Raw genomic sequence first — 12,689 nt, forward strand, 5'->3', positions numbered from 1 at the left:
TATTGTCTTGTTTCATTTGCTTACCACTTCCCATTTATCTTAGTTAAGAGCTTTACTGAGCATATTAGAGAGATTCACGTGGATATGTGGAGGAAAATTGCACTAGATTATAAAGTTTATAATATTCAAAATACACACCATAAATTTAATGAGCATAATGTAGGAAATTGTTTGTTAGCATCTGCCCAATGCTTTTCTAAACTCTTGTTTAAAAAGCTTCACACTTGCTCCTCAAGCCCTTTTAAAATTTGAAAAAAATTGATTTAATCAAGGTTTAAAATTTCGACCCGAGCCAAGGTTTCAGTCTGGGGGTCGTGTAACTCATCTAGCGCGGCCGCGGGGTCGCATGAACCCCGCAACGGCCACGGGGTCGCGCAACACCACCGTGGTGGCGGTGGAGGGGTTATGCGACCCCTCCACTGCTGTTGCGGGGTCAAACGACCCCTCTGCTACAACCGCGGGGTGGAGCGACCCCTTCGCTGCGGTCGCGCGATGCCTCCAAGTCACAAGTCTGGTGCCAGTACCGTTCACCGGACGGAACGAGATGTTTCGCTCGTTTCGACCGGCTCAGCACAACACTTTAAACCATGGATTTAATGTATAAGAATATTAGTCAAATTTTTATATTGAGCACTCACTGCATTAAGGGACATACAAGTTTTCTTCTTTATTTGTTATTTGCCTACAAGTCTTATGATTACAGACTTAGTTCCTACACTCTTATCTGCTGCGCAACTCATTCTATAGATCGAATGCATTATTGTTATCTCCTCACAACAACATCAAGAGGTTCCTAGTTCCTTAGAAGGGGCTTTCCAACATCAATGGCCACTCTGTACCGACATAAGGTGTTGGATCTTACTCAGCCCACTTAACGAAGTATAGTTCTTCTTGGTGAAGTAGGATACACATTAGGAAATAAATCTAATTTTAAATTATTTTAACTTTTGGGTTGATTCAAATCATTGGATAATTAGTTATGCTATTTGGTAACTCATCTCAAACTTCTAATTAGTTAATATGATTATTATATTGCTGATTTTATTGAGTTATTTTCTGGTTTGTTGTAGAATTGAGTATAAAGGTGTCTATTATTCCATCTCCTATGATAGTCAACTTTTTATTAACAACAATTCTATTTTTCTTCTCTATGTGAGATTTCCTCTGTCTGAGGTTCGTGTCTTTCCCACACTAGGTCAATTGTTCCAATTTGAAAAAGAGTTTACATACAAATAAGACCTAATCCTGTGCCTAATATCTGATAAAAATAGTTATTGTAATCTATAGCAATTAATTACACAATTTATACAAACCATATTTTTCTTTTAAACCAAAACTAGAACTGTATGGCTCAAATAGATACCAATTCCTAATGTATGTAGCCAGTACAATGCCAAATGAAACCATCCCAGTATAAAATCAAGCTATTGAAATATAAATTTATACCCAAAGCACATGTACATCAAGTGGCAATAACTTACATATGCACTTTCCCATGTCTGTTGAATCAAACGATCATATCGACCTCCAATAGCAAGTAAAGTTGCCTCAGAACTTCTCGAGCCACTCTCTTTCAGGTATATCTAATTACACAGAGAGGATCAAAGATTAGATGCTATAAAAATAGTGCACAGCGGAAATTTTATTTCGAAGAGAGCTGCACAAAAATAGTTAAACCAACATAAGGGCATGTACAAATGGAATAAATATGAAAGAATTCCAGGTATATCACATCCAGGTTTAATAACCGACAAAATTATCCAACCTAAACATGATAATCAAGTGTTACCAAGTGGTATGTTTAACTTGCACAACATTTCTGATATGTTATAAATTATTTGTAAGCTTCTCTAACAATTATCAATAAGTATATATACTTTTTGGTTTGTCTCATAAGAAAACTAACAAAGAAATATTGAGAAAAGAATTATTTGCATATAATCTTACTTGAAAATTTTATGATAGAATTCTTATCTAGCTATTATAATGAGTTTTAGAGAGGCAGGTAATCATTAGCAATCACTAATCTATAACATCATCAACAAGTTATGTACAGAATCAACCACATCTTGCTAAATAAACCAAGAATATATACCAATGCTTACATTAATCTAACCAACTGGAATGTAAATAATAACATGACGGATAACAAATAGAAGTGAATAATAGAATTTGGGAAGCAATTCAATTTAGATGAGAGGAAACAAGACCAAATTGTATATGGATTCTCTGTGACCTATACAACACTCCCAAGCATCATCTTAGCCTATCCCCTACTACTTCACAGAATGTTAGATTGTGGTTTTCACAACTCCACTCCATGTGTAACTACTTTGCTCCTCGTATTCAACTTCTCTAAAACCTCAACCCTATTCCTCACTTTGACAATCGCTCTACCTTTGGTTCTTGCAGCCACAAACATCTCCACTCGATGGTTCCATCCAACATCCTCAACAACAACCCTTCACTTCTCTTAGATGGTGACTCTTCCTGTAACCTCAGCTGATGCAGCTATGCCACACCTTTTCTCATCACAGTAGGCCATGACACTGCAGCTCCCTCCGATCATGTCTTCTCAGAGGTTTTGCAGTCAACCATTACCGCCCAATAGGCTACCACTCAATGGTGAACAGTAATCTGATGAAGGCATCAATTAGAAAAGACAAAATAATCATTATGGAAATTCTCTGAAGCTGTTGTCAATAACTGGGAGGGAAGTGGCATTTTACTCTTCCTCTTCTATCCATTTTAAATTTAACTAGTTAGTCCCCTCATCACAAAACCTTACCACTGACAAATTTGCATGCTGGATTTGCTATCAACCCAATGTTCATTACATTCACTTCTTCCAACAATAGAGTCAACCGGCTCTCCCACAACAACAGAAAAAAGAATCAAGATCAAACAGTAACTTTATTTATTAAATTCAAAGGTAAAATCTAAATTTAATGCAACCTAATTAAATTAAGTAAACTTAGTCAAAACCTAACTAAACCAATCTTAACCACAACGAGCCTCATATTTCAACTTCATATAAACATATGGCCAAAATAAACTTCAGCTTAAATTACAATATCAAATTAAGCCCTTAAATATCATTTTAAAACTCAAATTACAATTGATATAATGATTCTACGATTTAAAACTTTGATCCTTGTTGGAGTTTTGATTAGAACCAGAATGATATGGTTTCAGTCATGGTATAAAATATTGAGCCGTAAAGTAGTGTTTTTTAGAAAATAGATTGTTAGAAAAAATAAACATAATATAATTTCTAACCTTCTAAAATATACTAATATAGATTAAATTATTCTATATATAAATTTAATTTAATTTAATTTTAAATTGACCAAAATAAATCTAAATTCAATTCAATTTAAATCTACTTATCTTGTTATGTCTACTTGATGACTTCAATTAACTCTACATTGACTTTTACTCAACAAATATCAAAACTCGAACTCAACATTCAACATATCAAATATAACTCAATAGTAAGCATCTATAACAATCAAATATTAATTAAAAAAACTTAATTGATATATTTATATTTAAAAAGTATTGAAACTGCATCAGTATAGCACGATACATTACCAAAACAGTATGATTTTGATTATAAACCAAACTTCGACATGGCTTGAAATGTTAAATCTTAGTTTCAATGCCATACTGTGATGTGCTACTACAGTTTTAGTAGTTTTTTTTTTATTTTTTAAATGTATATATTAATATAAAAAAATAATTTCATTAATATTTGATTTTTATAAATGGTTACTATGATTTTAAATTATGACGGTTGAATTCATGTTTTGATATTATCTCTTGAGATGTTTAATACCTATAAATTTTACATCAGCTATTAATAAGGTTAAATTCAAAATTTATATTTTTGTTATTGAAGGGGAGCCTTGGTGCAATGGTAAAGTTATTGTCGTGCAATCTTGAGATCACGGGTTCAAGTCTCGGAAACAGCATCTTGCAAAGCAAGGTAAGTCTACATACAATAAATCCTTCCCCAAGGGCTCACGAGTTTGAATCTCAGAAATAACCTCTTACAAAGTAAGGTAAGGCTGCTACGTACAATAGACTCTTCCTCGGAATCCCGCATTGGCGGAAGCTTCATGCACCGGATTGCCATTTCTTTTTATATTTTCATTATTGCACATAATGAAATTGTCAATTTTATTGCAGAGGTATTGAATTTGAGAACTAGAATCTGAAATATTATATGGTCACTATTATTTTAAATTTCAAGTGACTTTGAATTCATGTTTCAATATTATCTCTTGAGATGTTTAATACCTATTATGTTTGTTACATCTGCACTGAAAACTTGAATAAAAAATGGCCGTCTTTGACTTCAACATCTTTAGAGATACTACGAAGACAAATTGTCACAAATTAAAATTTTGATGATTATAGGCATTGGGTATGTTACATTTATGAAGATATTTCCACTTCAAATTTTTCATAGAATTATGTTTTTCTACTTCAAGAATATGTAATAGTGTCATCTAAATTTGATTTAAGAATTTTTGCATCAAAAGCTTTCCTTATTAATCCTAAACCCAATGATCATTATAAAGAAATTTTATTAACGATTACACTATTTTCACTATTTTCATTACTATATCAAGTTTACCAATGTCTGCCATCATCAATTGATGTAGTGTGTTAAGCATGATGTCCAAAATAATATTGGATGTTCTTCCTCCTATAACTCTCTAGACCTCTTAAAATTGGCACCAGAATTTGACAACATGCATTATATTTCTACACCTCTTTTAAACTACATTATGCATTAGGTCTTCTTACATGTAAGATGCATCACGAAAGTTTTCTTGCATCAACAGATTTGCAATTGCAGTATAACAAAAAGTTAATAATGCTCATCCACGTAGATCTTATTCAGCTATCACATATCAATGAAATCTCATATAGACTTGTTTGCCTAGGTACAGACAATTTCATGAGTGATAATCAGAGATTGGATATTAGGATCACATTTTTAAGGCATTGAACATCATGCTATGCTATGATAATATACATTCCTTGTTGCATTAAAGGAATTCGATTGAATTGGAAAATTTCAGTAATATTTGGCTGATTTTTTCTTCTTGCTTGTGTAGGCATCATGAATCCTAGTCTATTTGCTAGCTTAATCTAGAATGTGATTGGGTCAATGTCAGCAATATTAACTGCACGCCTTTTTCGTATAACAAGAAAGAAACAAACAATACTACCTTGTGATAAGATAACATAAACACTTATACTCCTAAATGTTGGTGTAGTAGTTGAGTCACTTCCACTAGCACCAATTAAGCAACTTCCACTAGTACCAACTGTATCACCACTATATGGCATATGCGGCTCGTATTCATATTCAACTTGAGAGGCACAAAGAATTACTAGAAATTTTTGGTCATTTGAGATATCTTCATCACAACCATCAAATCCATTATATACCAGTTCTCCAAAGCCTCATCTATTGAAGTATACATGTTTTGTTGTTTGAAATTGAAATCTTTGTTAGCATCAAGTTCCTTCTTCATTGCAAGACCAATTCCTTGAAGAACTTTTCGACAACATCCAAATATCCACTAGTAAAATATTACTTTATGCATTTGACCAAACTGTCACATTTACTTATATCAATGAAATTGATTCTCTAGTGTGCATGTCTCTAAATTGTATCATAAGACTATTGTTTTTGTGCTATTTATATAAAAAATATAAAATCATTCATAATAAATAAATACACCAAATATTCATAATCATAATATTATCAAAATTAACATAAAAAAATAGCATCCTATTCATAAAAAATCAAAAAATAAGAAGAATGTCTAGTTTAAACAAAAATATCAAATAAAAAGCATAAACATCTACATATTCAAACATTATTTGAAAGTTTGAAATTACTATCATGTTTGTTACTATTATAAATATAGAAGTTTAAAAATAAAATTGAGCACAAGTATAACCAGTGGATATTAGCATAACAAAAGAATACACATAAATGAATATAAAATTAAAAAAATACTATAAATTTATAAAATTTAATTATAACGAAGTAATGAAAAAACCTTGTCAATAATTTTGTAGACTCATTATAGATAGATGTTTTAACTTTTACAATTATTTTAAATTATTAAAACACATAATTGATTTTAAAAATTATTAAAAGGTAAATCATTGATTTTAAAAAATTATCTAAAACATTTAAGAGTTCAAGAATAATTTTAAAAATCATTCATCATTTTTTAAAATTATACGAAAGTTTCAAGTTATTATTTTTAATGCATTGAAAAGTTTTTAATTTTTTTAAACTAACTTAAAAAAATTAAAATTATATTTTGGGAATTATATATTGGTTTTTAGTTCAATTTACAATCAAATTTTCACATGGATTACAAAATTGAGGATTATTTTAGAAATTATTTATTAATTAGAGTTAAAAATGAGAGGTTATTAAATTTAGGATTTTGAAATTATTTTTTATTAAAATTGTTATATTAAAAATAAAAATCTATTGGCCACTCTTTCTTTAGTTCTCATGATTTTATATTTTTCTACCACCGCGGTCGCTTTTTGATCGACGACCACCTCCCAGGCTAGGGCTGTGAATGAGTCAAGTCGAGCCAAGTTTTATGGTGTTCAAGTTAATGTAATAAGGTAAACAAGTTAAGCAAAGCCGAGCATAAAATGAGTCAAACTATTGAAATGGTTGTTCAAGCTTTGCTTGGTTTCTTTTTTACCAGCTTGAGCTTGGTTTGTTTACATGTTATCAAGCTCTTAATTCAAGCTTATTTGATTTCTTGAAACTTTTACATTTTTAAACTTGTTTGATTAGTTGTTGAGCTTGATAATCCAAGCTTCTTTATTCATTTTGAAAGTTTCTTTGTTTATTTACTAAGTTATAAATTTTTTATTGATGAACATAGTTCACAAACTTTATTCATGAACAATGAATATTATTCACAAATAGTTCACCATCTTTGTTCAGAACATTAACGAGCTGAACATAAATATGTTCAAGCTTGTTTATTTAATTGACCTTGTGTATTAAATAAACATAAATAAACTCTTATCAAGCCGAACACTAAGCTTACGAATGTTTGCTTTATTTACATCCCTATCCAAGGCTACGACCACATCTCTCATCCCTAAAAATAAACTCATTACATGGGCGCGTTGTTGCTTTGACACCCGGTCATCGTCACTCATCATCGTTGCCTCTCATTGTCATTTTTGGTAAGTTCTCAAGCCTTTTACAACCAAGGTTCAAAATTTCGAACCATACTGAAGTTTCGTCTTTGACTAGAATGGTATGTATGGTGTTGATAATAAATTTGAGTTGAAAAAAGAAGGAAATGAAACATAGAAAGGAGACATTATATGTGTCGATTATTGTTTTAAACATGGTTTAAAGTGTCATGCCGAACCAATCGAAATGGGAGAAACATCTCGTTCCACCCAGCGCCCGACACCGGCACGACCCCAACACTAGACCCGTGGCTGGGAGGCATCACACGACCCCGCGGCTACAGAGGATGGGTCGCTCCACCCCGCAACCACAGCAGAGGGGTCGCACCACCCCGCAACAACAGCGGAGTGGTCGCATAACCCCTTCGCTGCCACCAAGGAGGCGTCGCCCTACCTCGCGACCGCTGCGAGGGTTGTGCAACCTCGCCGACACGCGACCCATCGATCGCGCCAGAGGAGTCACACGACCCCAGCAACCACAGCTAAAGGGTTGCGCGACCCCGCGGCAGCGCTGAAGTTGCGCGAGCTCACGAGTGGTGTCAGATTTTAGATTTTTTAACAGCTGAAGAGTTGCGCGACCCCGCGGTAGCGCTGAAGTCGCGCGAGCTCAAGAGTGGTGTCAGATTTTAGATTTTTTAATTAAACTTAGATTAATTATTTTAATCAACTCCTATTTATGATGAGGAAAATTTAAAGAGACTTTATTAAACCCTAATAAAGATAGGAGAGGACGAGTTGCCCGGAATCGAGAGATTTAAATATTTAGGATCATTTTTACAAAATGATGGAGGGATTGAGAGAGACGTCTTACATAGAATACAAGCAGAATGAGTGAAATGGAGGAGAGCGTCGGGTGTTTTATGTGATCGTAAAGTACCTCTTAAACTTAAAGGTAAGTTCTATAAAACCGCTGTTAGACCTGCTATGTTATATGGAGCTGAATGTTAGACTATGACTCGAGCACATGAGCATAAGATGAGAGTTGCAGAGATGAGGATGTTAAGGTGGATGTGTGGACATACGAAGATAGACAAAATAAGGAATGAGAGCATTAGAGAGAAAGTCGGAGTTGCATCTATTGAGGAAAAACTCCGAGAGACACGTTTAAGATGGTACGGACATGTACTTAGACGACCAATAAATGCTCCAGTTAGGCGATGTGAAACTATGATAAACATGCATATCAAACGAGGAAGAGGAAGACCAAAAAAGACTTGGTTAGCAACAATAAAACAAGATAAAATTTATTTAAATATAGATGATGATATAATAGGAGATGGAGCTCAATGGCGTAAAAGGATTTATGAAGCCGACCCCACCTAGTGGGAAATGGTTTGGTTGTTGTTGTTGTTGTTGTTGTTGTTGTTTATTAAACCCTAATAAAACTATCTAATCAATTTTATATTTCATTTATTTTAATTTCAAAATTATAATAAAATTTTTATTTATTTATTTATCTATTTTCATATTTTTTTCCTTTTTTTTTAAAGATTATTTTTAATATTGTTTATTTTTTAAATATTTATGTTAATATTTTATTTTTTAATTAATATATTTTATATTTAAAAAATACTGAAACTATATCGGCATGGCACGATACGGTATCAAAACCATATCATTCCGGTCTAAGACCGAAACCTCGGCAAGGGTCGAAATTTTAAATCTTGTACTATGTCGAACAAAGAGGTCACAATATATTATTCCAATATATTATCAAAATTTGATACCACTCAACATAGACAATGTCTCTTTTCTTTGTTTCATCTCCTTCCTCCTTTAATCTTCAATTTGTACATGCATCAAAGCGTCCACAATATTAGAACAATATCCTTCTGGTCAAAGACCAAAACTAGGGCACAACTCAAGATTTTGAACATTAGTACCAAGTGGTATCGAGTTGTGGTGATACATTTCTACCGTTTCGTCGACATGGTATAAAATTTCAAACCATGTTTGCAACCCACAACCCTTTGATCCACAAAAGGAATTAACTCAATTCCTTCTAACGTGTCCTGTGCCGATTGCAAGCACATAAGAAAACTTATGGTCGACCATGGGAATTTTGTATCATACAATCGACACAAACTTATGGTCGACCATGGGAATTCTGTATCATACAATCGACACAAGCATGCTAGCGGGGAATTAGTATTAGCCACACGTAGAAATAGTAATAGAGCAACATGTGACAATGTCGAAAATCCTTATTCTACCCTCAATTTTATTTACCCATTACCTCACACCTAAACATTTTTAAGACAATATCCTTTCAAGTGATTGTCCCTCAAATCACCAAATTGTAAGAGTTTGATTTCTAGTGAATGCAATCTTACACAATAGGATATATAATGACTAAATTTTCCCTAGATTTGGAGCAAACAAACAAGAATTGAAATTTTAAATACTATGAAATTTAAGGTTCTCTCCTTAGGGATGAAGTTAATGTTGGTGCTATTGATGCCCTAAGTGGTCAAATTCAACTAGATTATCATGATGTTCTTGGTAAAGTGTTTAAGCTAGATTTATCTTATATTTCTAATTTATACGTCCAGGGTGCAAGTTGCACAAGTTAACTAGAAGTCCAATAGGTCAAGGTTGACTAAGAGTTTGGCAAGTTGAGAGAAAGTTCAAGAGGCATCAAGAGCTTGGCAAGTTGCTCATGGAGCAAGACTTACATGATCTAGTGCCTCTCTCGATCTTACACGCACTTGACCTAACCAATCTAAGCAAGTTTATTTAAAAATAAAATCAATTTATTTAAGAAATCAATTTACTTGAACAAAACCTTAATCTCCTAAACTCCTTACCCAGCCCTCAACCTCACGTTATCTCTCTATTCTTCACACCCTTCTTAGCTAGGTAAAATCCAATGATGTCAAGTCTGTCATGGTTATTTTCCTTTTCTTTTTGAAGTGACTTCATCAACTTCTCTTTTCTTTTACTTGATTGTTATGGTATATGGATTTACGAATTTTATGCTTTGCTTGATTGGACACATATTGCTATCAACTTATGTCTTTTATCATTGTTAGGTGTTTACTTATCAATTATCACTATTCACCTATTATTGTAACCTTATTTTGATTGGTAAATTTATTTAATATATGTGTTAGTAATTTTTAAAATGAATATAAATCTAATCTTATTTCAATATTATTTTGGGTTGACAATCTAAGCATGCACTTAGTGCCAAAAACCACCTTTAAAACCTTGTTTTCAATGATTTCATAAAAGCTTAGCTAATATAATTTATGTTCATGCAACTCTTTAGAAATATCAGAAGTTGTATGCTCGTAGACGTACCAGATTGACTTTTCACACATGGAGCTCTTCATGCTGAATAGAATAATTTTATTATTTATATGATTCTATTTGTAGATCTAATGTACTGATAGTATATTGTTGTTATTTATGGAGTTAACTAAAATTATCACCATGTTTTACATGTTGGAGTCAAGGAGGTATATTTGAAGTCTATCATTACAGTTTTATCAAATCACATGATGTAATGTTAGTGTTTATTAATCATACATGCTTTCAGAGCAATTAAACATACAAACTATAGTAAACTGATTGGGGCCCCCAGGGCGTAGCGCAGACGGTGGGCGCATGGTATCTCTGGCGTAATGGTCAGGGGTCGATTCTCAGGAACTGACGACCTGGGGTTTATCCCGCCATGCGCCTATGGCCTGTGTACCTGCATGAACCTCCCTCCATATCCGTGGGGCCGGCACTAGGGGGGCCGCTAAGGTAGCGGATCTACCTTTATAGTAAACTGATTGGGATGAGGCTGTTGGCCTATCAAAATGAGCTATGCGCCAAAAACAAAACACATCAGTGAGTTATTGAATGCAACATGCATTTGCAATATAATCTAGTAACCTTTATATTCAGTAATTAATTGTTATGCCACAGTCAATGTAATACATACACATGACAGATGACTGTTCTGATTAAGTATAGTTAGATGTTACCATGTATTCATTGTTGTTGTGCCCTATTTTATATGTATATTCACGCTTTCTTATATGTGTATTTACATGGTCATACTCGCCTTGTTTCCAATTTCAAGATTGTTGTCAAGAAGTTCACATTAGATATCCGTGGTTGATTGTGATCTCTAAATAGAGGTATGATTTTTAGGTTGGGTAGTTATATGTATTTTGAGTCAAGCCCCAGACTGGATATTTTAATAATAGGATATTATCTTGATTCATTGACTCATATGGTTCATGCAATACTTTTGTTAATCGTCCTTTGTCCATAAACAACAAAACATTTTATCTCTCTCAACTAATATATCAAATTAATATAACCTTGAATATTTTGTGACACGTGATTTTCTGCACAATTTGTCAATATAACATTTTTTTTAAAGTATATTTAGTGTATATATGCTTGCATATGTATCTACATATGACATGCATTATGTGATGGCTTGACTACATACCACTAGCATGTCTCTTAATAGCTTAAACCATGAGGGTGACATTTTAATCATTCAATGCGGGGGATGAAAGTTATTTCTCAAGATACTACATGTGTATAATAGACATTTTACCTTACCAAAACTTATTCAACTATTATTCTTTTTCAGCATTGGTCCAATAAAAGAAGAGAAGCATAAATCATGAAAAAAAAGATGTTCTTTAGTTCAAAATTCTGATAGACGGAATGGATAGTAAGGATGATTACCTGAAAGAAAAGAGACTGGTAATATGTTTCGGTTGGAGGCATTAGAACATCAATTGAAATATTTTGTTCAATATTCCAAAACCTTAGATATCTAAGAAGAGCTGACATATCCTCAAGCGCCTGGAGAGTGGATTTATCTGCAAATGAATTATCTTCCATAATTTACAGCAATTGTATATAAAGATGACGAGATAAAGTTATAAAGATACTAACCAGGAGAAAGTGCTCCACGAAGCCTTGCAAGGGCTTGATCTGCTGGTCCGCAAAATCTTAAATCTGCTAACTGAAGTCTGTTAACAAGTGCTTCAGATACATTAAGATCCTGAGAATGAAGTATAATGCACATTATAAATATTTGTGCTCTAACTTTGTAAATTATTTCCACGAGTCTATTAGTCTATTTGTTGGCACTAGGTTGACAGCCTACCTCAAATTTTTTGTGCAAATCATCTAAAGAAATAGTATAACTGATAAAAGAATTCTAGCAATTATTATCAAAAAGCTTTATTAAATTTATGCCTTAGTCATTACGCTGGTGCATGTATTCTCTAAGATTGCATTGTGAAGTAATTAACAAAGTTTTCAAATCCTACATCACTCTGTGCAGTGCTATATGTGCCAACTACTGTTTCAATTGACAAACCTACAAGGCTTACCTAAACCATGTCGGTCTTCCACTAGTACAAAGTGTTTTTTGTTACTAGTCAGGATAGTGGGAACTTAGTGTG

The 12,689-nt window shown here is 33.1% G+C and overlaps 1 protein-coding gene across 6 annotated transcripts in view; it reads right to left on the reverse strand.

Annotated features, from left to right (window-relative positions):
• The window catches only part of LOC121976845 (eIF-2-alpha kinase GCN2), a 100,725-nt gene that overhangs the window by 6,559 nt on the left and 81,477 nt on the right, over positions 1–12,689 (reverse strand). For 4 of the 6 annotated variants that reach the window (XM_042529226.1, XM_042529227.1, XM_042529225.1 and 1 more), the window contains 3 exons: positions 12,175–12,283; positions 11,962–12,098; positions 1,482–1,583 (listed from right to left, as the gene is read on the reverse strand). In XM_042529226.1, the coding sequence (XP_042385160.1) occupies positions 1,482–1,583; positions 11,962–12,098; positions 12,175–12,283 (348 nt within the window). Of the gene's footprint in view, positions 1–1,481; positions 1,584–10,939; positions 11,078–11,961; positions 12,099–12,174; positions 12,284–12,689 lie in introns of those variants that run through there. The other 2 variants (XM_042529229.1, XM_042529230.1) reach the window with 2 other exon arrangements.

This window comes from Zingiber officinale, chromosome 4B (assembly GCF_018446385.1).
Source record: "Zingiber officinale cultivar Zhangliang chromosome 4B, Zo_v1.1, whole genome shotgun sequence".
Classification (NCBI taxonomy): domain Eukaryota; kingdom Viridiplantae; phylum Streptophyta; class Magnoliopsida; order Zingiberales; family Zingiberaceae; genus Zingiber; species Zingiber officinale.